Source organism: Macaca fascicularis, chromosome 1 (assembly GCF_037993035.2).
Source record: "Macaca fascicularis isolate 582-1 chromosome 1, T2T-MFA8v1.1".
Lineage (NCBI taxonomy): Eukaryota > Metazoa > Chordata > Mammalia > Primates > Cercopithecidae > Macaca > Macaca fascicularis.
Window position 1 is genome coordinate 62,050,425 of NC_088375.1, and position 27,390 is coordinate 62,077,814.

General features: G+C 49.0%; 1 protein-coding gene across 50 annotated transcripts in view; it reads right to left on the bottom strand.

Moving 5' to 3' along the window:
• The window catches only part of PLEKHA6 (pleckstrin homology domain containing A6), a 157,081-nt gene that overhangs the window by 7,760 nt on the left and 121,931 nt on the right, over positions 1 to 27,390 (bottom strand). For 16 of the 50 annotated variants that reach the window (XM_005540534.4, XM_015448621.3, XM_015448617.3 and 13 more), the window contains 14 exons: positions 24,294 to 24,374; positions 23,303 to 23,371; positions 21,999 to 22,079; positions 21,637 to 21,786; positions 20,178 to 20,273; positions 18,475 to 18,586; positions 17,718 to 17,857; positions 15,915 to 16,064; positions 14,498 to 14,627; positions 14,188 to 14,294; positions 3,803 to 3,979; positions 2,323 to 2,490; positions 2,114 to 2,247; positions 1,469 to 1,614 (listed from right to left, as the gene is read on the bottom strand). In XM_005540534.4, the coding sequence (XP_005540591.2) occupies positions 1,469 to 1,614; positions 2,114 to 2,247; positions 2,323 to 2,490; positions 3,803 to 3,979; positions 14,188 to 14,294; positions 14,498 to 14,627; positions 15,915 to 16,064; positions 17,718 to 17,857; positions 18,475 to 18,586; positions 20,178 to 20,273; positions 21,637 to 21,786; positions 21,999 to 22,079; positions 23,303 to 23,371; positions 24,294 to 24,374 (1,741 nt within the window). The remainder of the gene's footprint in view (positions 1 to 1,468; positions 1,615 to 2,113; positions 2,248 to 2,322; positions 2,491 to 3,802; positions 3,980 to 14,187; positions 14,295 to 14,497; positions 14,628 to 15,914; positions 16,065 to 17,717; positions 17,858 to 18,474; positions 18,587 to 20,177; positions 20,274 to 21,636; positions 21,787 to 21,998; positions 22,080 to 23,302; positions 23,372 to 24,293; positions 24,375 to 27,390) is intronic. The other 34 variants (XM_015448620.3, XM_074033803.1, XM_074033792.1 and 31 more) reach the window with 7 other exon arrangements.

Genomic DNA, 27,390 nt, shown 5'->3' on the forward strand with positions numbered 1-27,390 from the left:
TGGGGGCTCTCTGAAGCTATCCCTTCTCTTCCCCTCAACTCCAGCCTAAAGACAGCCTCTCCCTGAAATACCTCCAAGGGTCTCCCTGGACACCCATTCTAAAGTCCATTACACCCTAACTGGCAGAAGGTTCTTCATTAAGGCTTACTTAAATCCTCTTTGCCGTAGCTAAAATCTTCTGGTTTCTGAAAACATCCATATTTAAAATAATTAGCAAAATGACAAATGGTTCTATTTCTACTTCGTCTATTGCTATTTCAACTACTACTACCAGCATCACAGCGCTACTGCTACTGTCACCACTACTACGGCTTGCGAGCATGTATTGAGCACTTAGTGAATGCCAGGCACTGTGCTAGGTGTTTGGCACACATTGTTTCCAATCCTCATACCACCAGAACTGGAGGCAGGAATTTTGATTTGAATTTCATAGATGAGGAAATGGAACCTCAGAGCACCAGAATTTGAATCCTCCTTAATCACCAACATGAAACGCCATCCCTTCCACTATGTTCCGAGCCACGGTTCTAACCTGCTTATGGCTCTTGCCTGGGCTACTGGAATTGTAGCCTGCACACCTGCTCTCACCCCTCTGCCAATGTCATCTCCAACCATGGCTCCCCCTTTTGAGTCATTCCTCTTAACTGGCCTTCAAAGTTCTCACTCTCACTCTACCTCTCTATCCTAAACACCTTTATCTTGATGAAGGGAACAGTCTCCCAGGCTCCTTAACTTACCCACTGTCTCTCCTCTCCCTTTAACCCTCCCATTCATACAGAATCTCTTTCATTCTTAAAAGCTCAAGTACATTTTCATCTATTCTGGGATGATATCTCAGACTGAGCAGAAGCTGACCCTGTTGATCTCAACCCTATCAGCATCTAGTCAGGACCTGGTAGCCTTTGTATCAGTGTGAAGTCAGTTCCTCATAGTCATCTTTTCTTAGCAGAAAAGTGAGTTTGGATCAGTAGCCAAAGTGGTAATTGTATCGCTCTCAACTCCTTGGTTGCCTGCACCATCTTTTCTAAGATTCTTCCTATTTGCATGCAGCAAAAGCAGGAAATGAAAGGATACTCTGGAATACCTGGCCCTCTCCCTGCAACTGAGAAATATTTTTATCTTTCTCAGTCAAACTCAGTTATCATCTTTTCTCTGTGCCTTTCTCTGGCCTGCCCAGGCAGAATGGCTCCCCATGCTCTGCATGGCCTCTGGCCAATACTCCCTAAGGTGGCTGTAAGGATCATCCCGGCTCTGAGCTCCTGGATGCAGCAACTCTGGCCCCTTTGCACCTCCCTGAGCCTAGCACAGTACCTGGTGCTCAATAGATACTCGTCTCAACCTCGAGGAGCATCTCCTCAGCCTTGTATCTCTTTGCTACTGCCCCCCTGGTAGCAGTGCTGCACTTCCTCCCCTAAACCTGGTCAGCTGGTTTCCCTGGCAGGGTGGAGCGAGGCCCAGCCCCTCTCACCAGACAGCATGCGGCCCCTGCGGGAGGCCTCGGTCGCCAGGGCGCAGGAGATTTCAATCCGCTTCTCCTGCTCCTGCAGCTGGCTCTCTGAGTCCTGGGGCACGTCCACAGAGTCCCCCTCGCCGATGGGCACCACGTTCTGCATACTGAAGAGGCACAGACACACAGAAATGGAGGGAGGGACAGGATGGTCCAAGTGGCTTCGGGGGGCCTGCAGACTGAGGTTGGCAGGGAGGGCCAGGGCCCCATGAATGTGCAGTCTCTGGTTCCCAGCAAGGCTGTCCCTAGGAGTGAGTGGGACCCTGACAAAACACAGGTTGAGACCCCTACCCTCAATGTTCTCAAATGAATTAAAAGGTTCAAGTGAGCATTTAGGGCAGCCTTGAAGGGGAAAAGAAGTCACCAGAGGGCGAGCCTTCAGTTTTGTCTTGATGGTGTGATGTGCACGAGCCTGGTGGGTCTTACTAGCACCTGACAGCAGCATCCTTGCCTCTGCCGGTAGCTGGGCCCTGTCTGCTGCCTGGAGCCACCACTTTGATGTGCTCTCCCCTGGGGAGGCTCTGTGCCCCCAACGACTTCTAGTGGCCCAGGTGTCCTAGGTGCCAGGGTGGGCAGAGGAAGTAGAGGCTCACCCAGGCCGGTTACCTGGATTTGGCAATGAGTGTCTTGATCCTCTCCACCTTCTTCTGCTTCTCCTTCAACTCCTCAGGGCTCAGAGGAGTGTCAGGCTCCAGGTCAATGTACCGTTCAGGGATGAGGACTTTGTCTGGAGTGGAGAGCTATGGAGGCGCTGGGGTCACCACCTCTGTCCCTTCCCAGAGTCTCCCACTACAGCCCTTCCTGGCTCCACTCACCTCCTTATTGATGTCTACATCATAATGCTGGGGCTCTAGCTCCATTTTGCGAAGCCGGGCAATTTCCTCCCGGGGTGTCTCGTAGGCCTGCCCGCCAGGCTCCTCTGCCCGCAGGGCTGCCTCCAGGTTGGAGATGTCCACCTCGTGGATGCTGCGGTGGCGGCGCACCTAGGGGACAGCAGCGTCACGATCGCACCACGGCTACCCATGCCTCCAGGCAGCCCTAGCCATGCCCTGTCCTCGCTTTCCCTTCCCAGCTCACCTGATCTAGCTGCCACCCCACTGCTCCCACCACACCCCACTGCAGAACTATCCTCTTTCCTTTCTACTGACCCAAAGCCTGTCCACCTGCCAGGCCCCAGAGGCAACATCTCATCAACATCTCTTGTCAGTTCTTGCTGTTCCCCATCCTGCTGTACCCTGTATTCACATTCTTCGCTATATAATTTGGGCAATTGAGTTAGTGTGACTTGTATTGATTTCTTCTTTTGATTTTTTAAGAAACAGGCTCTTGCTGTCGCTCCAGCTGGAGTACAGCCACAGAATCATAGCTCGCTGCAATCCCAAACTCCTGGCCTTGAGTCCTCCCATCCCAGCCTCCTCCCAAGTAGCTGGGACTATACGTGCATCCACCATGCCCAGCTACTTGTTAAACATGTTTTTATAGAGACAGGGTCTTGTTTTGTTGTCAGGCTGGTCTCAGACTCCTGGCCTCAAACGATCTTTCCACCTTGGTCTCCCAAAGTGCTAGGATTACTTGCATGAAGAGCCAACCACACCCAGCTAACTTCTAATGATTTCATACTATAGAAGTCCTAATCCATCAACTAGAATGTAAGCTGTTGAGGACAGGACTTATGAGTCATAATTTTTCCATATTTCTAAAATTTAATGGAAACAAAAGTTAAGTAATGTCTTGGGCTACATCCAGCTCTGTACTTAATAGAGCTGTGTAGCCCAGGAATCCTTTAATTTCTCCTCACTTTGTTTCCCCATCTGCAAAATAGGATAATAATTCCTAACCCAATGTTGCTAAAAGGATTAAATGAAATAACATGAAAGGGATTTGTGGATTATATTGTGCCATGTGACGGTGAGCTCTTATGATTATCTTCATCGCAGCCAGCCCAATGCTAGGCACAGAGGAGATGCTCTAGAAACGTGCGTAAGTGACAGCTATTTCTGTGTGGTGAATTCTGTACTATTCTCTATTAAGTGAATTTTGTATAATTCATTTCAACAAAAATAATTAAGGCATTCCTTTTTGTGAGTTATTTTCTTAAAACAAGAAAAAGTCAACACTTGAAAGACTCTTCCGCCGGTGGGAGAGAGGACTCTCTGGCTCTCCCAGGTGCCCAGCTTGGGTTCTTTCCCCTCTCCTTCCTCTCAAACCCCCCAGGCCCCAGCCGGCCATGCCCTGGGAGTAGGAAGTGTTGGCAGATGCCAGGCTCATGCCTGTGGGTAGCTGGGAAGGCATTACCACTTTGTAGGCTGGCCGGGGACTGGGGTCGGGGGCCGGGCTGGCCGGCAGCTGCAGGCTTCTCCGCTTCTCCTTCATGGAGCCACTCTGGTGCCGCCGCATTCGGTCAATCTGCTCCTCCACACTCATCTTGACCTTCCCCTCACCAGAGAACACAGCACTCTTGGGGCGTTCCTGCTGCCATGGGAAAACAGGGCTCTGACAAGTGCCTTATCCCCCACCCAGCTTTTCCATCCTGAACCCTTAACCTTCTACGGGAAGTCTGCCTGTAGTGGGCTGAAGAGTGGTCCCCAAAAGATATGTCCAAGAACTGACCCCAGGTACCTGAGAGTATAACCTTATTTAGAAATATGAGATCATCCTGAATTAGAGTGGGCCCTAAATCCAATGGTGTGTCCTCATAAGAGACAGAAAAGAAGATGACATGCAGAGTAGAGGTGACATGAAGAGGGAGGCAGAGATCAGAGTGGTTCATTTACTCAGAAAGGAATGCCAAGGATTGCCAGCAATACCCAGAAGTTAGGAGAGAGGCCTAGGACAGGTTCTCCCTCACGGCCTCCAAAAGGAGCCAACCCTGCCACCACCTGGATTTTGGGCTTGTGGCCTCCACATCCATAAGAGCATACGCTTCTACTGTTTTAGATCACCCTGTGTGTGGTCATTTTTCACAGCAGTCCAAGGAAACTAACACAGATTTTGGTACTGGGAAAGGGGTGCTGCTATAACACATAGCTAAAAATGTGGTAGAGATTTTGTAATTGGCTAACGGGTAAAGGTTGGGAGAATTTCAAGGTATATAATAGAAAAAGTCTAGTGGATTTCCTTGAAGAGATGACTGGCAGAAATATGAACTTTAAGGATGATTCTGGTGAGGGCTCAGAGGAAGTGAACAGCATAGAAAAGAAAGCTTCAATTGCCCTAGAGAATACAGTTATGCCTCGGTATCCCAGGGGACTGGTCCGAGGATCCTGATGGATAGCAAAAGTCATGAATGCTCAAATCTCTGCTATAAAATGGCATAGATGTGCATCTAACCTACATATATCCTCCAGTATACTTTAAATCACCTTTAGATTACTTACAATACCTAATACAATGTAAATTGCTATGTAACTAGTTGTTATCCTGTATTGTTGGTTTTTTTACTTTTTCTTTCTTTCTTTTTTTTTTTTTTTTTTTTTCTGAAATGGGGTCTTGCTCTGTCACCCAGGCTGGAGTGCAGTGGTGCAATCATAGCTCACCACAGCCTCGAACTCCTGGATTCAAGCAATCTTCCTGCATCAGCCTTCCAAGTAGCTGGGACTACAGACACATGCCACTGCACCTGACTAATTTTTAAATTATTATTTGTAGAGATGAGGTCTTGCTTTGTTGCCCAAGCTGTTTTCAAACCCTTAGCTTCAAGCAATCCTCTTGTCCCCAAGTGCTGGGATTATTGGCATGAGCCACCACGCCTGGCCTGTATTGCTTTTTATTACTTTATTTTTACTGTTTTATTGTTTTTTATTATATGTCTCCCCTGAATATTTTTGATCTGTGGTGGCTGAATCCACAGATGTGGAACCCAGAGATATGGAGGGCCCATCGTATATATATCATGAATGGAATGCTGGTAGAAATATGAATGTTAAAGATGCTTCTGGTAAGGTCTCAGAAGGAAATAAGAAACGTGTTATTAGAAACGGAAGAAAAGCCATCTTTATTATAAAGTGGCAGAAATGTGAATGTATTGTTTTCTACTGCTGAGTGGAAACAGAACTTGAAGGCTGTAATGAACTTAGATATTTAGCTGAGGAGATTTCCAAACAAAGTGTTGAAGGTGTGGCTTGGTTTCTCTTTGTACTTATAGGAAAATTATAGAGAAGATAAATTGAGAAAATAACTGTTAAGCCAAGAGAAACCAGCACTTTTTTATTTGGGAGGTTCTCAGCCTACCGAGTTCACAAAGGATGCTGAAGTTAGGAAACTCATAGTAGGAAGAGTGTGCCCTAGAGAGAGGGTCAAGGATGTGGCTGGACAACATTTTGCTAAAGAGATTAGGGATGTCTCATGAACCCAGTCGACCATCCCAGAAGAAGCCAGAAATAGAGATGGAGTTATCTAGAATGGATACCCTTGAAATACAAAGGGGGCCTACAAAGTTTTTGAGACTGTTATATATGCAGAAACACTGCTAGCTTGTACAGAAAGGGACAGAGATAAGATGAAATGAAAATAGCTGTGAGACTTCTGGGATTCTACAGGCAGGAAATAGGCTAATAGAGGTAGTTAGCTACACACACATGCTAACCTTCAAGGAAAAGCAAGAATGACTCAGAACAAAGCCGTGGATGCAGAGGCAGGGTCCAAAGAGGCAGGGTTCAAAGAAGCAGGCCTAGAGGCAGGGGCTGATGGAGCCTCTGTGGACCCAGAGGGCAGGGAAGTGAGTCACAGAGGATTATTCTCAGGCCTTGAAAACTAATAGAATTTTCCCTGCTGGATTTCAAACTTGCTTGGAATGGTGACCCCTTTGTTCCTTCCAATTTCTCCTTGTTGGGACAGCAACAAAAATAAAATTTTTATTTTTTTTAATTTATTTTTAAAATAGAGATAGGGTCTCACTATGTTGCCCAGGCTGGTCTCAAACTTCTGGGCTCAAGTGATCCTCCTGCCTCAGCCTCCCAAAGTGCTGGGATTATAGGCATAAGCCACCACACCTGGCCAGGAATGACTTACTTATGCCTCTCCTCCAGCACTGTATTTTGAAAGCAGATTAATTTATTTTTTCTTTCTTTCTTTATTTTCTTTCTTTCTTTCTTACTTTCTTTCTTTCTTTCTTTCTTTCTTTCTTTCTTTCTTTCTTTCTTTCTTTGTTTTTTGTTTGTTTGTTTGTTTGTTTTGTCTTGTTCTGTTGTCCAGGCTAAAGTGCAGTGGCATGACCACAGCTCACTGCAGCCTCAACCTCCAGGGCTCAGACAATCTTCCAGCCTAAGCCTCCTGGAGCAGGCTAGGACTATAGGCATGCACCACCACACCTGGCTAATTTTTTTTTTTTTTTTTTTGAGATGGAATCTCACTCTGTCACCCAGGCTGGAACACAGTGGCGTGATCTCAGCTCACTGCAACCTCCGCCTCCCAGGTTCAAGCAATTGTCTTGCCTCAGACTCCTGAGTAGCTGAGATTACAGACATGTGCCACCATGCCCAGCTAATTTTTGTATTTTTAGTAGAGACATGGTTTCACCATGTTGGCCAGGCTGGTCTCTAACTCTTGACCTCAGATGATCCATCTGCCTCGGCCTCCCAAAGTGTTGGGATTGCAGGTGTGAGCCACTGCACCCAGCCCATCCAGCTAATTTTTAATTCTTTTTGTAGAGGCAGGGTCTCACTATGTTGTCCAGACTGGTCTCAAACTCCTGGGCTCAAGTGATCCTCCTGCCTTGACCTCCCAAAGTGCTGGGACTACAGGCGTGATCCACTGCACCTGGCCAATTAATTTGTTTTCTAGATTTACAAATGGAGAGATTTTGCCCCAAAATAGATCATACCTAGAGTTTCATGCATACCAGATGGAGATGATTTAGATGATGAGATTTGGTACGGGACTTCTGAGCTGATGATATTTCAATGACATTTTAAACTTAGGATGCAGTCATGGACTGAGGTTTTTGGGAATGTTGGTTAGGTAAATGTATTTTGCAAGTGAAATGGGCATGAAATTTGGGTATCATAGAGTGGACTGAAGTTGTTGAATAGTACCCCCCAAAAGAGATGTCCAAGTCCTAGCCCCAAATACCTGTGACTGTAACCTTATCTGGAAATAGGTCTCTGCAGATGTAATTAAGAATCTCAAGATGAGATAATCCTGGATGAGGGTGGGCCCTAAATTCAATGATGGGTGTCCTTATATGGGACGGGAAAGAAGACACACAGAAAAGGAGGTGATGTGAAGATGGAGGCAGAGATTTGGTTGATGCATCTACAACCCAAGGAATGCCAAGAGTTACCAGGAACCACCATAAGCCAGGAGAAAGGCATGAAACAGATTGTGTCTCAGTGTCTCCAAAGGAACCAACCCTGCTGGCACCTCGATTTTGGACTTCTAGCCTCCACGACTGTGACAGAATATTTCCATTGTTTTAAAGCTCCTGGTTTGTGGTAGTTTGCTAACTCCTGGCAGCCCTAGGAAATTCACACTGCCTTGGGTCAGCACATTTGACTCTGAACACTGACTTTTGTTGCTTTCCCTGCTTTGTATTTCATCAATAGCATAGTATGATAATTTTGTAAAATACTCTTTTGTATTTTTTATGCATATGTGATGGTTAACACTGAGCATCAACTTGACTGGATTGAAGGATGCAAAGTATTGATTCTGGGTGTGTCTGTGAGGGTGTTGCCAAAAGAGATTTGCATTTCAGTCAGTGGACTGCGGAAGGCAGATCCACCCTTAATCTGGTGGGCACAATCTAATCAGCTGCCAGTGAATATAAAGCAGGCAGAAAAACGTGAAAAGGAGAGATTGGCCTAGCCTCCCAGCCTACATCTTTCTCCCATGCTGGATGCTTCCTGCTTTCCAACATCGAACTGAAGTTCTTCAGTTTTGGGACTCGGACTGGCTCTCCTTGCTCCTCAGCTTGCAGGCAGCCTATTGTGGGACCTTGGGATCATGTAAGTTAATACTTAATAAACTCCCCTTTATAAATATAAATAAATATATATATATGTATATATCCTATTAGTTCTGTCCCTCTAGAGTACCCTAACGAATACAGATTTTGGTATTAAGGATAGAGTTCTTTCATTGGTTTTGGGGCTTCTGGAGTTGGCTGCTTAGTATGATTAGACCCAAAAATGCTAAGGACTCTACTTCTAATAGTATGGAGAACACTGATAGTCCTTGGCACAAACTGTTCAGAGAGTTATGCAAAATAAATGCATTTGACACTCTTGATTCATGGTTCGTTGAGAGGCAAGGAGTTTAGTGACCATATGTGGAGAACCAAGGAACATAGTGAAGCTGGTTGGTTGCTCCTAAGTTCAGTAGACAGTGATGAAAGAAAATGATGAACTCAGGGATTGTATCTCCCAGCTTCAGAAGCAGATACTGAGCCTCAAATATGCTAAGACTGTTCTGAGTTAGAGTCTTATCTCCCATAGAGAAAGAGCTGAAATTGTGCAAAAACAGACACAAGCTCTTATCATGTGAGTGACTGACCTACAATGAAAGATGCATGCACAGCCTTGCCTGGTGTCTACTATTAAAGTGAGGGCATTGATTGGAAAAGAATGAGACTCTGAAACTTGGAATGGGGACATGTAGGAAGACCCTGATGAAGCTAGGGACACTGAGTTTGTAAACTCTTATGAATCTTTTTTGCCAGAAGGAACAGCTTCTCCATTCCCAATAGTGGCAACATCCCCTCCCCGACCCATGCTGCCATCAGCCTTTCCACCTTTGTCTGAGGAGATAAACCCTGTGCTACCAGAGGCAACAGTCATGGCCTCCCCTGAAGCAGTTGCCAGGCAAGATAATGTTGATTCTCCTCGGGAGGCACCCCCAACGCCTCTGTTTGCTTCTAGACCTACAGCTAGACTAAAACCCCAGTGGGCCCCTAGAGGCGAGGTTGAGAGTGTGACCCATGAGGAGGTATGCTACACTCTAAAAGAACTGTTTGCGTTCTCTAATTTATATCAGCAGAAATCTGGAGAACAGGCATGGGAATGGATATTAAGAGTGTGGGATAATGGTGGAAGGAACATAGTGTTGGATCAGGCTGAATTTATTGATTTGGACCCACTAAGTAGGGACTCTGCATTTAATGTTGCAGCTCAGGGAGTTAAAAAAGGTTCTAATAGTTTATTTGCTTGGTTAGCTGAAATATGCATTAAAAGATGGCCCACTGTGAGCAAGCTGGAAATGCCTGATCTCCCTTGGTTTAATGTAGAGGAAGGGATCCAAAGGCTCAGGGAGACTGGGATGGTGGAGTGGATTAGTCACTTTAGACCTACTCATTCCAGCTGGGAGAGTCCAGAAGATACACCCTTGACCAATGCATTATGAAAAAGATTTGTGAGGGCAGCACTTGCATCTTTGAAGAGCCCTATAATTGCTGTTTTCTGCATGTCAGATCTAATGGTGGGAATTGCAGTCACTCTACTACAAAATTTAAATACAATGGGAATAATTGCATCCCGAGGTGGCAGGGTTCAAGTGGTGGCACTCAACCATCAAAGGCAAGGTGGGTGTAGCTACTGTAATGGACAGCAGAGGTAAAACAGCAATCAGAATAGTCTGACTCGTGTAGACCTCTGTCATTGGCTAATTAATCCTGGTATTCCTAGAAGGGAAATTGGTAGGGAGCCTACTGCATTCCTACTTAATTTATAAAGCAGAAAACTTCCAAGTCAAATGGACAAAAGACTAATTTGAATTATAAAAACAGAGAATCACAGCCTCTCAGTCAATTTCCAGACTTAAGCCAGTTTACAGATGCAGAATCCCTTGAATGAAGGGGAGGCTGGGTCCTCTTGAGGAAGGACCCCACTACATTACTGACAATTTATGCAGTGAATCTTTCTTCCATCCTTCTCCAAGGAGACCTCTGGCCTTTTACCAGGGTGACTGTGCATTGGGGAAAGGGAAGTGATTTAGACATTTCAAGGACTACTGGACACTGGCTCTGAGCTGATGTTGATTCCAGGGGACCCAAAATGTTACTGTGGTCCTCCAGTTAAAGTAGGGGCTTATAGAGGTCAGGTAATTAATGGAGTTTTAGCTCAGGTCTGACTTACAGAGGGTCCAGAGGGTTCCCAGACTCATCCTGTGGTCATTTCCCCAGTGCCAGAATGCATAATTGGCATAGATATACTTAGCAGCTGGAAGAACCCCCACATTGGCTCCCTGACTGGTAGGGTGAGGGCTATTATGGTGGGAAGGGCCAAATGGAAGCCATTAGAGCTGCCTCTATCTACAAAAATAGTAAATCAAAAACAATATCACATCCCTGGAGGGATTGTGGAGATAGTGCCACCATCAAGGACTTGAAAGATGCAGGGGTGATGATTCCCACCACATCCCCATTCAACTCTCCCATTTGGCCTGTGCAGAAGACAGATGGATCTTGGAGGATGACAATGGATTATCATCAGCTTAGCCAAGTGGTGACTCCAACTGCAGCTGCCTGTACCAGATGTGGTTTCATTGCTTGAGCAAATTCACACATCTCCTGGTATCTGGTATGCAGCCATTGACAAGGCAAATGCCCTTTTTTCCATTCCTGTCCATAAGGCCCACTAGAAGCAATTTGCCTTCAGCTGGCAAGGCCAGCAATATACCTTTACTGTCCTACCTCAGGGGTATATCAACTCTCTAGCTTTGTGTCATAATCTTATTCAGAAAGACCTTGATAGCTTTTCACTTCTGCAAGATATCACACTGGTTCATTACATTGATGACCTTATGCTGACTGGATCCAGTGAGCAAAAAGTAGCAAACACACTGGACTTATTGATAAGACATTTGCATGTCAGAGGATGGGAAATAAATCTGACTAAAATTCAGGGACCTTCTACCTCAGTAAAATTTCTAGGGGTACAGTGGTGTGGGGCCTGTTAAGATATTCCTTCTAAGGTGAAGGATATGTTGCTTCACTTGGCCCCTCCTACAACCAAGAAAGAGGCACAAGTCTAGCAGGCCTATTTGGATTTTGGAAGCAACATATTCCTCATTTGGTGTGTTGCTCTGCTCACTCATTTATCGAGTGACCTGAAAGGCTGCCAGTTTTGAGTGGGGTCCAGAACAAGAGAAGGCTTTGCAACAGGTCCAGGCTGCTGAGCAAGCTGCTCTGCCACTTGGGCCATATGACCCAGCAGATCCAATGGTGCTTGAGGTGTCAGTGGCAGATAGGGATGTTTTTGGAGCCTTTGGCAGGTTGCCATAGATGAATCACAGCAGAGGCCTCTAGGATTTTGGAGCAAGGCCCTGCCATCTTCTGCAGATAACTACTCTCCTTTTGAGAGACAGCTCTTGGTCTGTTACTGGGCTTTGGTGGAAACTGAATGTTTGACTATGGGCCACCAAGTCACCATGCGACCTGAACTGCCTATCATGAACTGGGTTCTTTCTGGTCCATCTAGCCATAAAGTGGGTGGTGCACACACAGCAGCATTCCATCATCAAATGGAAATGGTATATACGTGATCGGGCTCGAGCAGGTCCTGAAGGCACAAGTAAGTTACATGAGGAAGTGGCTCAAATGCCCATGGCCTCCACTCCTGCCACCGTGCCTTCTCTCCCCTACCCTGCACTGATGGACTCATGGGGAGTTCCCTATGATCAGTTGACAGAGGAAGAGAAGACTAGGGCCTGGTTCACAGATGATTCTGCACGATATGCAGGCACCACCCGAAAGTGGACAGCTGCAGCACTACAGCCCCTTTCTAGGACATCCCTGAAGGAGAGCAGTGAAGGGAAATCTTCCCAGTGGGCAGAACTTCAAGCAGTGCACCTGGCTGTTCACTTTGCATGGAAGGAGAAATGGCCAGATGTGTGATTATATACTGATTTACGGGCTGTAGCCAATGGTTTGGCTGGATGGTCAGGGACTTTGAAGAAGCACGATTGGAAAATTGGTGACAAAGAAATTTGGGGAAGAGGTATGTAGATGGACCTCTGTGAGGGGTCAGAAACCATGAAGATATTTGTATACTATGTGAGTGCTCACCAACAGGTGACCTCAGCAGAGGAAGATTTTAATAATCCTGGATAGGATTATTATCCAGGATCCATCCAGCATGAATAGGATGACTCATTCTGTGGACACCACTCAGCCTCTTTTCCCAGCCACCCAATGGGTCCATGAACAAAGTGGCCATGGTGGCAGGGATGGGGGTTATGCATGGACTCAGCAACATGGACTTCCACTCACCAACGCCGCCCTGGCTATGGCCACTGCTGAGTGCCCAATTTGCCAGCAACAGAAACCAACACTGAGCCCTCGATATGCTACCAGGAGACACAACAATTCCATTAAACTGAAGGTTAAGATTGCCACCTGGACACTTTGGGCTCCTCCTACCTTTAAATCAACAGGCTAAGAAGGGAGTTATAGTGTTGGCTGGGGTGATTGACCCGGACTATCAAGATGAAATCAGTCTACTACTCCACAATGGAAGTAAGGAAGAATATGCATGGAATACAGGAGATCCATTAGGGCATCTCTTAGTATTAAGAGATCCTGTGATTAAGGTCAATGGGAAACTACAACAGCTTAATCCAGGCAGGATTACAAATGGCCCAGACCCCTCAGGAATGAAAGTTTGGTCACTCCACCAGGAAAAACACCACGACCTGCTGAGGTGCTTGCTGAAGGCAGAGGGAATACAGAATGGATAGCAGAAGGAAGTGGTCATCAATACCAGCTACGACCACGTGACCAGCTGCAGAAGCAGGGACTGTAATGGTCATGAGTATTTCCTCCCTCTTTTGCTAAAAATATGTTTGTGCATGTATGCACTTGTGCTAAGGAAAATATTTTATTTCTTTTTCCTTTATCATATGACATAGGATTTAGTGACCTCACATCAGCATTTAAGTATTGTTAACTTTATGTGATAGTGTTTGGGTTGGGGATTGGTGTGTTTCCGGTTGTATGAAGGATAGTCGTATTATGTTAGGTGTAATTATGACCTTATTATTGTCTTTATTTGAAGATTATGTATGATCTCAGGAGATGTGCATGGGTTCAAGTTGACAAGGGGTGGACTTGTGATGATTAATACTGAGTGTCAACTTGACTGGATTGAAGGATACAAAGTATTGATCCTGGGCGTGTCTGTGAAGGTATTGCCAAAACAGATTAACATTTGAGTCAGTGGGCTGGGCAAGGCAGAGCCACCCTTAATCTGGTGGACACAATCTAATCCGCTGCCAGTGAATATAAAGAAGGCAGAAAAACATGAAAAGGAGAGACTGGCCTAGCTTCCCAGCCTACATCTTTCTCCTGTGCTGGATGCTTCCTGCCCTGGAACACTGGACTCCAAGTTCTTCAGTTTTGGGACTTGGATTGGCTCTCCTTGCTCCTCAGCTTGCAAACGGCCTATTGTGGGACCTTGTGAGCATGTAAGTTAATATTTAATAAACTCCCCTTTATATATATATATCTCCTATTAGTTCTGTTCCTCTAGAGAACCCTGACTAATGCAGCATAGCTTCCTCATCCCCTGACACATCTCCCTGCAGGAGAGCTCCTCCTCCAGTGGGGCTCTTGCCCCACCTCCCACATGTTCCACCTTCCTCTCCAGCCCTGAGTTTCTTGAACAGCAGAGGGAGATGGGTGGGTACACACACAGGCCCCTGGGCTCGCAGCCCAGCTCAGGCCTGCATGAGCTCTCAGAGGTACCCACCTGGGAGGAGAGTCCATTGGTGAACCCATTGGCATTCCTCCTCACCACTGCTGATGGGGTCACCTCGTCATCAGTGGGTGATTTTGTCCGAGGGGGCACAACACCAACTGCAGAAAGACAGAGTAGCCGGTGGGCCTCATGCAGAGCAGGAAGTCAGGAAGCCAACTTCTCAGAGACAGGCTCAGCCCCACTCTCCACCGAGATTAAAAAGCTCAGGGTGTGGCACCAGGCTTTGGGTGTGAATGAGCACCGAGGGCTCCTCCCTGAGCATCCTTGCCTTACTTCTAGGGGAAGATGGGTCACAAAGTACCTTTGTTGAGAGCTGCCTGCTTCTCTGCCTCTACCTCTTGTCTGGTGGGCACAAGGCTGATGTCTCTGGGGGTGTCCAGGGATGATGTCTGGTGGGGGTCTTTCTTGCTTTGTTCATAGCTTGCCTTGGGCTGGAGAGAAAGGGCAAGAAGATGACTGATGTTAGTATGGCTGTCAGGAACTTGGCCCCCAGTGATGTTTCTTTGTTTTGCAATGGTTGAAGCTCAAACCCTTGCAGATACAGGGAACAAGGAAATTCTATGTGTGCCACCTGGGAGGCGGACAGGGATGCACTGGAGCCTCCCATCCATGCACTTTAAGTAGTGTCAATGATGGGCCATCTTGGGGAATGAGAGCTCATAGCCCCTAGGAGGCCCCTCAGCCTGACCATTTGTTTTGGCTGACACTAAGAACCACAGACTTGCTGTGAGCCAGAGTCAAGGAATGGCCAGTGGGGGGTCTCTGAGGATCCTGTAGGGAATCCTACCCAAGACATGAGCAAACAGAACCAGGCGGGCCTTGGTACCAGGATTCTAGGGAAATGAAAAGGGCACTTAGTGTGTGGGCTCACAAAATCATGAGACTAGAGGAGACCTCAGCCATCATCTGAGCCACTGCTCCCATGGTACAGTTGAAGAATCTAAGCCTCAGTGAGAAGAATACAGAAAGAAGACCAGGCTAAAGGTCAGCAACTCCAGTTCTAGCCCAACTAGAGAACAGAGGTCCCCTTTCTTTGTCTGTCACATACGGGTAACATTACCTGCTCTGCCCATCTCACCAGGCAAACCCTCAAGGGTTATGCAAATTATACATAGCTAAACCTAGATGAACATATGAGTTTTCCAATTTTAGGCACAGGACTCTTTCTACTCACCACACAACCTCTTCCAAACCTAACTGCATAGCTCCTGGATCTTGGCTAAGGATGCAGGTGAGAACAGGAGAGAAAAGGGCCTGTATCCTTATACTCCAGGAACTCATGAAACCCAGCAAGGACACAATACAAGGTGGAGCCAGAGAGATAGTATGGGCGGAGTGGGGCCTGGGATGGACACACGAAGGGATCGGAATGGCACTGCTGGGAGTGTCACTCAGTTCCCATTGGCTGGTCATGTTGGTAGGGAGTGGGGCATAATACTAGCACCCACAAACACTGGCTTCCCATGAGCCTGGGTTTGGAGCAGTAACTCATGTCCCCATCACCTACAGAAAGCAAAAAGGCACAGAAAGATGGCCTGTGTGATGGCTTCAACTATGCTTTCCTTATCCCAGAGTCCAGCTGAGCAGGGGCGCCATAGAAACCGAACTCTGGGAAAATTAATGGGGAAAATGACTCCAGGGCCCTGCCTTGCCCCCTGGCCTGGCCCTCTGCCCATTGTCCCCTGCCCCACCCTCCAGGACCCAAGGGTGATGGGTACCTGCCCCCTGGCTGTCTCGCCACTGCGGTGCCAGGAAGGGGAGCTGGGGTAGGGCCAGAAGCGGCTCTCGCTAGGGAGTGGAGGGACGGCTGGAGGAGACTCCAGGGGGACGTAGGCTTTGGGGAGGGGAGGCCGAGGCGGGCCAGGTTCCTGAGGCAGACAGAAGCCAGAGCATTAGGAGGAACAAGAGCAGCCACTGTGAGAGCAGGAGAAAAGAGCATTAGCAGGAGGCAGACAACAACATTGCTGGAGACCTGGGCGGGCCCCTGGGACCACTGCACTCCCACCCGTGGCCTGAAGAGAGTGCCAGCTCCGGAGCTAACTCTCTGCCTGACCTTCAACGCCTTCCTCGACCCAGCCTCTACCTGTCCACCACTCCCCACTGCTCCCCAAGTTTTCCCCAAAGCTCTCTCATTGCCTCGCCCCCATGCCAGGCAGCTCCTCTCCCACCCCTTTGCTTCCACCCACTCTCCTGCCTAGAATGCCTTTCCCTTGTTCCGCTCCCTGTCTTGCTGCTCTGTGGCCTGGTTTAGGTCCAATTATCTGTTGGAACATCAGGGCGTTTATAGTCTGAACCATGTGGCTTAATGTTGAGACATACGCCGTCACGTTCCTATGAATTTGTCTTGGTTCATAGGATGCTGGGCTCCCTGAGTGAAGCCTTTGAGCACATGTGCGCATCTTTCTTTTATTTTTCTTTTCTTTTTATTTATTATTATTATTATTATTATTATTATTATTATTATTATTTTGAGATGGAGTCTGGCTCTGTCACCCAGGCTGAAGTGCAGTGGCGCGATCTCTGCTCACTGCAAGCTCTGCCTCCCAGGTTCATGCCATTCTCCTGCCTCAGCCTCCCAAGTAGCTGGGACTACAGGTGCCCACCACCATGCCCGGCTAATTTTTGTATTTTTTAGCAGAGATGGGGCTTCACCGTGTTAGCCAGGATGGTCTTGATTTCCTGACCTCGTGATCTGCCTTCCTTGGCCTCCCAAAGTGCTGGGATTACAGGCATGAGCCACCATACCCAGCCTCTTTCTTTTATTTTTTATTATTATTTTTTGAGACAGAGTCTCACTCTGTCACCAGGCTAAAGTGCAGTGGTGCGATCTTGGCTCACTGAAACCTCCGCCTCCTGGCTTCAAGCAATTCTGCTGCCTCAGCCTCCTGAGTAGCTGGGACTACAGGCGTGCACCACCACGCTCAGCTAATTTTTGTATTTTTTTTTTTTTTCCAGTAGAGATAGGGTTTCACCATGTTGGCCAGGATGGTCTCTATCTGCTGACCTCGTGATCCACCACCTTGGCCTCCCAAAATGCTGGGATTACAGGCATGAGCCACCACGCCCGGCCATGTGTATATCTTTCTAAAAGGGCCTCATGGCACCCCATGCCCACGGTTGAGCCCCAGAAAACACTTGCTGATTGACTGACTAGGAAACTGCTCCCCACACTGACCCTTCACCCTGTTGCTATCCTGGCATCATTCTGGATTTAAATTCTTATGAAATGTGTGCGGTCTCCTATCCAACCTTGCGCTGTCTCCTATCCATCCTGGTGCCCAGGAACAGGCTTCACTGAAAGGGAGCTAAAGATGACAGATGGAGATGAGAACAGGTAAAGGGGAAACCTGGAGAGAAGTTCACAAAATGGGGTGTGAGAATGACCTCCTTAAACAAAGAGCTCCAGCACTAGGGCTGGAGGCCTGTGGGGAAGAGATGGGCACAGAAGTTGTATAATTTCAGACAAATGAGGATCTGGTCTTCCCTCCCCCACCTACCTTCTACTGCATTTCTCAACTTACCTCGTTGGAGCCAGGCTTGGTGGGGGACCCCTGAGAGCCCGACACCAGTGAAAAGGGGCTCAGGGGGCTGGTGAGGCTGGCGGAGCTGAGGGGGCTGGCCGGGCTGTTGGAGCTGTAGGTGGCTGAGGGGCCAAGTCCTCCTTGGGAGAAACAGAAAGGGACGGGTGAGCAATGGAGGAGGGGTGCTGCCTGGTGGGTACATAGATGGGCACTGTGAGTGGAGGTGGCAGGGAGAAGCCAGATCCAGGGATGTGGGAGGGCAGACTTAGTGTCTCAGGGCCACCTGGGCCTGCCAAAGGGACTCATTACAGGTTCTGGGGCCACAGGCTGACTGTTGAGAGGTGTGCTGGGTGGGGAAGATGGTAGATGGAAATGATACTGTTGTCCCTGAGGTGTCAAGGAAAGCCAGTCTGAGGTCCCAGGGCTCAAGGAAAACTCTAAGGTAGGGGTCACAGGTCACGAGTGGGCCCATGTGCTTGGGGGTTGGGGAGGCTTAGGTGCTTTTGACCTTTTTGGGGGAGGACTTTAGAGTGTCAGGGTCAACAGTGTCTCTGAGTTGTCTACTTAGTCTATTCTGTCAGGGGTAAGGGAGCCCTACCTACCACCCTAGAACCCAGGGGAAGATTCTGACGTCCCAAGAAGGCCCTGCCTGGCCCTGAACACAGTGTGAGCTGGCAGGAGTGGGATGGAGGCCAGAAATACCAGAGCACTCCTGGTGAGGCAGGCAGCCTAGGAGGCTGGCACAGGAGGCACCCACCTCTGTGCTTGGCAGTGTCCGTGCCCCGGGAGGGGTTGTTCTTCCTCAGCCCCTCCATCACGTCCTGGATCCTCCAGATCTCCTTTTGGATTTGCCGGTTCAGCACCTCATTCTGAAGCAGCCACACAGTGAATCAAAGGAAATGGCCACGAGGAGTTTCCCTCAGCCCAGACCCCTCGGAACCCACATCCCTTTGGGCCAGCAGGAGGCAGGCACCCTGTACACACACACACACACACACACACACACACACACACACACACACACACGCCCCTCCAGCAGTCATCTTTCCCATGGGCTACCTCTGTCTTCAGCCTCTGGGAGATGGCACCCCAGAATTGCCTGATTCTCCGAACCAAGACTGAGGACGCACCCTTCTGAGTTCCCCCAGGGGAATCGTGGCTGGTTTGTGAGTGAATGCCCATCTAAGTGAACACTTTATGGTATCCTGGTTTTCGTGGGGCAAGAGCTTCCATTTTACTGCTTTTCTTCACATCCAAACAGCCCTTTTCTAACACCCACTCCCAGCGTATGCCTGAGGAGTCATGAATTCAATTACAGTTGACACTCTAAAAGGTAAGACCTCCCATTTATTTAGCATCCCTCAGCACCAGGCACTATGCCAAGCACTTTGCATATACAGTGCTAACTCATTTCGGCTGCACGACTCTAGGAGATAAGGGCAGCAGCTGTCCCCTCTTCAGAGATGAAGAGACTCACACCCAAGGCCGTCTATTTAGTAAGCAGCATGACCATCATCTAAATATGGGTCTATTTGGACTCGAAGGTCAGTGCCCTTGACCACAGCACTATCCGCCTCCTAAAATGTCTGTGCTTCAAGTGAGGCTTGGCCATGGGACATCGTGGTATTTGGGTCCTCTGGACCAGGCAGGTCTTCGTCCTACCTAACCAGCTGCAAGGTAAGGGTGGTGAGTGGCATTACCAGGAGGGAAACAGAAGAAAATGGGGGAAACCAGTTGTTAACTGCATCAGAGAGACAGGGCTTGCAAACTAGCTAGAGAAGAGGCACGGTCTGGGTGAAGAAAAGGTAGAGGGAAGAAAAGAACAAGAACTCCTCAAGATCATCAGGTCAATCCTCCTGCCTCCGGGCAGACTGTTTCTAACCCATTTATTTATTCCATAAATAAATGCCTGAGTTATTTATATTTACATGTCTGTTTTTAAATCCTGCTGGGCACAGTGGCTCATGCCTGTAATCCCCAGCACTTTGGGAGGCTGAGGCGGGAGGACCACTTGAGCTCAGGAGTTAGAGACCAGCCTGGCCAACATAGGGAGACCCTGTCTCTATAAAAAATAAAAAAAACTAGCCGGGCATGGTGGTTCACGACGGTAGTCCTAGCTACTCAGGAGGCTGAGGTGGGAGGATTGCTTGAGCCCGGGGCAGTCAAGGCTACAGTGAGCTGTGATTGCGCCACTGCACTCCAACCTGGGCAACAGAGCAAGACCCTATCCCAAGAGAAAAAGAAATCCTTTCAATCATAAAACACCTTGTGTCTAACTGAAGTCTCCCAAGCTTCAGCTTTAGCTCCTTGCCCTGTGAGCTGAACCTAAAGTGTCCCATTATCTTCATCCTGAAACTTAGAGTCTGTTATCAATGACCTGAACCTTTGCTTTTGTCTCAAGGCCAACTCCTCATCTTTAGTCACATCCCAATCCCTGCCAGCTCAGGGGCCCTTCTTCACCTGGGTGTCCAAATTGAGCTGCTCCCAGAGGTCATCGTGCAGGGCAGAGACCTCAGACTCGAGGTGCTCATACTCTATGGTGCTGTTCGTCAGGGCCTGTGGGGGGAAGAGGTGTTCACTGAGAAAGCCACCATCACCAAGGCATTCCTCCTTATCCTGAAACGGGCCCTGGGGCCAGGGTACTAGAGGCCCGAAGATCTGGGGAAGAGGGCATGGAGGGACCAAAGGAGAGGGGCACCAGGCTGAGACATTCTGGTGACAGCCAAACACTAGCCTTACAAGAGATGTAACAGCCCATCCCACCACCAACTGAAATAAAGAGAAAATAGAGAGGGATGATATCACTTCCATACCCTCCTATTGTCCCCAGATTAGGGGATAAAAACTAGACAGCATAGCCTGGGGAAAATGACAAGACCCCATCTCTACAAATTACAAAAGGTAGCTGGGCATGGTGGTGTGCCCCTGTAGTCCTGGAGATTTGGGGGCTGAGGCAGGAGGATCACTTGAACCCTGGAGATGGAGACTGCAGTGAGCTGTGTTTGCACCACTGCACTCCAGCCTGGGCGACAGAGCGAAACCCTGTCCTTTAAAAAAAAATTTTTTTTAAGTAGAGGGCAAAGAGAAAAGAGCCTGAAGGAGAATATTTGTTATCTGGAGGTTAGCGAGCTCCCTCCGTTCTGAGCCACACTTTCACGGGGCTTTAGCTGCTGCTTCTTGGAGCCATTCTCCAAGCAGTCCGTGCCGGAAGGTCTGCCTGTACCTGCTGGGAAGTAGTGACCAAGGCAGCAGCCTTTTTTTTTTTTTCTTTAGCTGGAGTTTCACTCTTGTTGCCCAGGCTGGAGTGCAATGGTACCATCTTGGCTCACAGCAACCTCCGCCTTGTGGGCTCAAGCGATTCTCCTGCCTCAGCCTCCTGAGTATCTGGGACTACAGGCATGTGCCACCATGGCCAGCTAATTTTGTATTTTCAGGAGAGATGGGGTTTCTCCATGTTAGTCAGGCTGGTCTCAAACTCCCAACCTCAGGTAATCCACCTGCCTCAGCCTCCCAAAGTGCTGGGATTACAGGCGTGAGCCACCACGGCCAGCTGGCAGCAGCTTTTTTGCCAGTGCTTTGCTTCTCCGAGGGAGAAGACAGAAGTGGGCAGCAGAGGTGTTAGCACAGCCAAGGAAATAAGTAACTCACAACTTCATGCTGTCCCAAAGAAATCCAGGTACAGGTACAGCTTGTGGGAAATAAGCTCATCTCCTCGGTGGAGACTGGAATGAGCAGTCTGGCTGACTTGCTATTTATTTGCAGGGCAGTGTTGAGGTCTTTGTTTATGTCCCTCTGCACGGGAGGACTCAGCTTTTGTCCTCTGAGGAAAACTGGACTAGGACAGCACAAGCTGGGAGGTGGTTGCCCTCCTGCCTAGCGCTGATCAGGTGGGGTGCATAAACCCTGCTCCCTGGGTTACCGTGGTCGCCTGAGACAGCTCCACGCGGATGTTGATGAGCTGGTTCTGCAGAGAATCTTTTTTGTGCCGCAGCTTTTCTGGGTAGGCAGGCTGGCTTCCAAACATCTCCAGCTCCTGGTGGGTCCCCATCAAGGCACTTTCCAGGCTCTCCTGAAGAAAGGCAGGGGAATGACGTGAGCAGCCCTGACAGCTCCTCTCTGGGATTGAACAGCAGAGGCCTGAGACCTTAGAGGTTCAACAGGGAGTTGAGTGGAGGCTGTCCTTGCTTTGTCATCTTAGTCAGATGGAGACAGCAGCCCACAACCTTCTCCAAGCCAGCCTCACCCATCTGCCCCAGCTTAAAGCCACCCCCAGCTTCTCACCTTCTCAGCTCGGAGCTGCTGCACCAGCCGGTCCTGCTCCCTCACCACCTTGTTCTGCTCACACAATTTTCCCAGCAGCTTCTAGGGTCCCAGAGAGTGAGGAAGGAGAGGGAGAAAGAAGGGGATGAAGGACACAGTTTGGTGGGGACCTGGGAGTTACAGGGCCTGGCCTCTGGATACCCTCTCCTTTCTCCTGCTGAGGAACCCTGGGCCTTCACCTTGCCCTTGGTGGCTCCTGAGAACAAGAAGATGGGTCTTCCTCTTGGGAGGGGAGGTACGCTTACTCTCTGAGGAAGTCAGTTGGGTTAAGAGGGCTGAGAGCCAAGTGTTAAGCTCTGGCACCCCCATCCGTCCAAGGGTTGCCGTTCACGAAGGACGGAGGAGATGATGTGACCTCAACTCCTAGGTGGACTGAAGAGGCGGGCCGGGTGTCAGAACAAGCAGTCTTAGAAAAGCAGTGAGCAGTAGAAACTGTCCCTCAATCCCACAGAACCTTCTCCCTTCTCTCTCAAGATCCTGTTCTTCCCTCTTGCCTCCAAAGTCTCAGGATGGCTGACCCTCCCTCTGAGGTCTAGTCCTTTCAGGAAGGAACCTCTCCCAGTCTCACTGGGCAGGGCCAGTGGTGATGCGGAGCAGACAGCTGGGGCCAGAAAGAGGGCTTGTGCTTTCCTAGTCCACACCTTTATTCATGCCATTCCTCAAATACCTGCTTTGCTCCTTTCTACTGAGCCAGATTTTACCCTCTGGGCCTTTTAACTTCAAGGTCTAACTCACGTGCTACTTGTTTTGTCCCTGACCTTCAGCCCACACAGCCTCACTTCCCTGCACCTGGCAGAACCTATTACGGCTCCCCTTCACGACATGAATACTGCGTTGCCACCTCCTGCTGCTACCTGGCATCTCCCACTACCCTGAAGCTCCCTGAGGGCAGGGGCACAGCCGCATTCTCCTTTCTAGTTACCTGTAGGGACTAATGTCATGCTGGGCACAGAATAGACTGATCTATCTCCCAACAAAGTCTGCATTCGTGTTACAAGCAGATCTCCCTGCTGTAGGCAAAAGGGCTGAGCGCTCAGTGGAGAAACGGATACAGCCAGCATGGGAGGGAAGGGTGAGTAGGTGGTAGATCAGAAAAGAAGGGGGATGAGGAGGAGGTAGGCAGAATCTTGTTGTGGTGAGAGAAGACATGAATCAAAGGTACGAAGAGCCACCAGAAGGAGAGAGATGGATGGAGAGACAGCCCCCGCAGAGGACAGCAGTGGGAGGCTGGAGTGGAGGGAGGGAGCAGGGGGCGCTGCTCTTACATCTGTGTCTTGCTCGTTTAACTTGTAGGTATGGAGGCTGTCCCGGAACACTTCTGGGTACGGAGGGACCTGCAGGAACATGAGGCCGGTTACTGCAGCAGGGGCAGGATGAGGGTATGCAGGGATAGGAAGCTGACATCACAATCCTGCTCTGCTCCTGCCAGAGACTGTGGTCCATCACCTCTGATGGTTTCTGTTTCAGGGACCTGAGTTCATTCTTCATCCCCTGGCTGGAAGCCTGGGATGGCCCAGCCTAACCCCATCCCAGTTGTCTTAGGCTGACTCCGGAGAGATCAGAACTCTGCTTGAGTCATGCTCTGTTTTTCCTTCTCCCCCAAGCACTAGGGTCTGCTGCTAAGAGAGACTGCAGGGTGTGCAGTTCCCAATGGCTTGTTGGTAACACCATGAGAACATCAGTGGACTCCGTGGCTGTCTGTGGGGATAAGACATGGGAGAATTGTCAGAATGAGCATTGGGAACAGTTGAAAACTATTGCCCTAGTAGACTGAACACCAGTCACAGGGCTTGTGTCTAAACCAAAATTGTCAAGAATTCAGAAGTGTCTCTGGGTCCAGCAAATGCTGCCTGGCCTGGACACCACATCTGGTGACCACAGCGCATTCTATACACTTTTGACATTAGATGGTTCCATTACACCCTTCATGCCTTTAACCCCAGTGACGTCTGTCAATATATTACAAATATGAAATCGAAATCAGAACATTGAAGAGCAGAGTTGCGATCCCCAGCATGGCATGAGATGTTGGTGCTGGCTCTTTTGATGGTTTGGGAAATGGGCCTTGGGTTTACCCATGAAAGTGAAGAATGGAGGTGACATAGTGGAATTAAGGAAAGAAGACCAGGCCAAGCCTGTCTCCAGGCAGATGAGCGGGTTGGGTGGCGTGAGCCTCATCCTAGATGGGCAACTCGACCATGCACAAGCAGCTGAAATGGCATTGGCAGGGACCATGCTGCCAGGCAGAGGTCTTACTTGCATGAAGAGTTGGGACCTGGGGGAGGAGTTTTCCACCATGCGGTTCACCATACTGATGAGAGTCTCACTCTCACTCATCTGCAGCGGAGGAAGGAATGGACTATTCACACTCTGACCCACATGTAGGTATCTCCCCCTCACCCACCTGTGCTTGTTTCCCAGGAAACAGGGGAGGGCAGCTCCCCCAGCATCCTGAGCTCGCTCACCCCTTATGACCTCTGTTTCAGGACCAGCACTGAAGCTGTCCTTGCAGAAAGGCCACGGAAGGGTCCGAGAGGCCACTGGGACCTTGCCGGAGGCACTGCAGAGGCCCCGGCCTGGTGATTCTTCCCCAGGGTGCCTGGTTGTTATGGGTCCCATCTGCATTGGCCACGGTTGTCATCTCCCTGCCCTGATCTCATTTCTCACACAACTTTGGACAAAGACCATAGAGGCAATTGGAAGACGGATCTCCCCAAAGTTGAACTAAGTGAAACAACCAAAAAAGAAAATCTAGGACCTGGTTTTTGGATGGGCCGCCACGGATACCGAGGCCTGGCTCCTCTCCCTGCCCCTGCCCCTGCCCCTGCCCCTGCCCACCCTCGGCTCTAGTACAGAAAGTGCTAAACACGGTTTCCAGAGCTGGGCTGGCAGCATCCTTGAGGATCTCAGATGATGCTAGGGAAACAAACAAGGAGGCCAAAACAAGCAAGCCACGTTAAAGGGACACCAGGCTCTCCAACACATTCTTTCTATTTCAAAAATCCTTAGGAACATGGGGGTGGAAAGACTATTTGCCAATTTAAAAAGAGAGAAATGGAAGAAGGGAGGGGATGAGGAGGAAGAGGAAGGGAAAGGCGGGGTGGGAGAAAGGGCGGGCCAACACATCAACCAGAAATGCCATCATTTCCCCCACTGATTCCAATGGGAAAGGACCAAAAAGTGAAGATATCAGGGAATGTCCTTGGCTGTGTCCCTTTAACTCCATGGTTCTACAGGGGAAGGCAGCAGAAGACAGAAGGGAGTGTGCAGGGAAAGCTTTCTGGAAGGGAAAGTGAATGAGGAAAGGAGGAAAGACACACATTAGGGAAGATTATCTGGGGTTCCTGTTCAGAGGGTCTCCTGTGATTTCTCCATCATCTCTCCAATCTCAGTTGCACCCACACTGTCCTTTCTTCCTCTTACCCCTTTTAAGCTGTCCAAATACAGCCTTGCTTCTACATGTTGTAGGCAGGGCAAGGGCACCGACCACCCCATTTGCAGGGTCTGCGGCATTTCAAAAGGCTTTCCTAGGAACGGATTTTTCCTGTTTAGCCCTGGAATGCAAGGGCCTTGAGGGCTGGGAGCCATCCCTGCACAGTAAACTGTGTGTATCTCATTCCTTCCCCAACAAGCGGATCTAGAGCAGCAGAGGAAGTGAGCAGGAGTGTTTTCAGCCTGGCCTGCTCCCGCCTGTGCTGCCACTTTGGGGATCTTTCAGCCCAGGTGGGTCTTACCTCTAGGAGGATTCTTGTGTGCTACCTTCTGTCTCTCCAAAATGTTAGATTTTGTAAGAAACCACCTAACCCAGTGCCTCACACATGGTAAGGAGTGCTCGTTGATATTTTTGTGTTTGGGAAAAACAAAATAATCATAGCAGCAAGTGGTGATTGTCACTCCTTGCCGATGCCTGACAAAGAGCTCCCATATGCACCCCCACTTGATTCTCCCAATAAATCTGTGAGGTTGAAAGGAAAGGGCAGGTTCTACAATGCCCATTTTATGATTGAGAAAACAAAGACCCAGAGAGACTAAGTGACATTTCCAAGATTAAAAAAAAAAAAAAAATTCCTTGTAAATGGCAGAGCTAGAACTAGAGCAGCAGTGTCTGACTATGTCCTGGACTCTTCTCATCTACAAGACTGCCTTTTGAGAGTATTACCCTTGGCCAGGTACAGAGGCTCACGCCTATAATCCTAGCACTTTGAGAGGCAGAGGTGAGAGGACTGCTTGAGGCCGGGAGTTTGAGACCAGCCTGGCCAACACAGTGGGGCACCCATCTCTACAAAAAAAATTTTTTTCAATTAGCCAGGTGTGGTGGCTGCACACCTGTCTGTAGTCCTAGCTGCTCACGAGGCTGAGGTGGGAGGATCGCTTGAGCCTGGGAGGTGGAGGTTGCAGTGAGCTATGATTATGCCACTATACTCTGGCCTAGGCAACAGAGTGAGATCCTATCTCAAAAAAAAAAAAAAAAAAAAAAAAGAGAGAGAATAATACCATTCATCCATGAGGGAGTCCTCTGGAAGGCTATTTCTGAAGCCCCCAGCCTAATGGGCCAGCCCCTCTGTGAAAGCAAAAGCCCCCAAGAAGGGACCCTGCTGTCTGCACTGAATGCTATGACAACAGGGCATTGTGGATGGAGTAGAAAGCCAATCACATGGGCGACAGGGAGGGCAGCTTGCTCGGGAACCTGGAGGCAGATGGGCCCTGAGCCCCACTCCTCACCCCTGCAAGGCACTTTGGATCTTGCTTCCCATCAGCAGGATCCTGGGCCTCCCGTCCCTGCTCCGAGTTGGAATCCTGGGATCTGTTCCCACATGGCCCAGAATGCTCATGGTGTGACACAATAAGCTGCTTTCGGAGCTGGAATGCAATGGCCTCCAGGGCCAGGAGCCATCCCTGCTTATTGAACTGTGGACATTGCTGCTTCCTAGTGCCTGAGGCCTATTACAAAATCGAATTGCGACATCGGCATGAAGCCCCAGTGAGATGGGTCACACGGCTTGTGACTAGAAGAACCAACAGTTGCAGCTATAGCATCTGATTTCAAATTTATGGTTTTTTTTCTGTAACTTTAAGAGCATGAACTCATCCTAATGAGGTTTGACGGCAGCTTTGTCACACATTAGATGTTTCCTCAGCTGTAAACTGGGTCAAAAGCTTGGAGTCACATTCCAAGCTCAGCTGTTCACTGGCTGTGTGTTCTTGGCACATTATTCAACCTCTCTGTGCTTTAGTTTCCTCGCCTGTAAAATGGGGGTAATAACAGCATCCACTTTACAGGGTTGTAATGAAGATTAAATGAGTTAGAGATCTGAAAAATGCTTAGAATAGTATGGGGCACGGAGCAGGCATC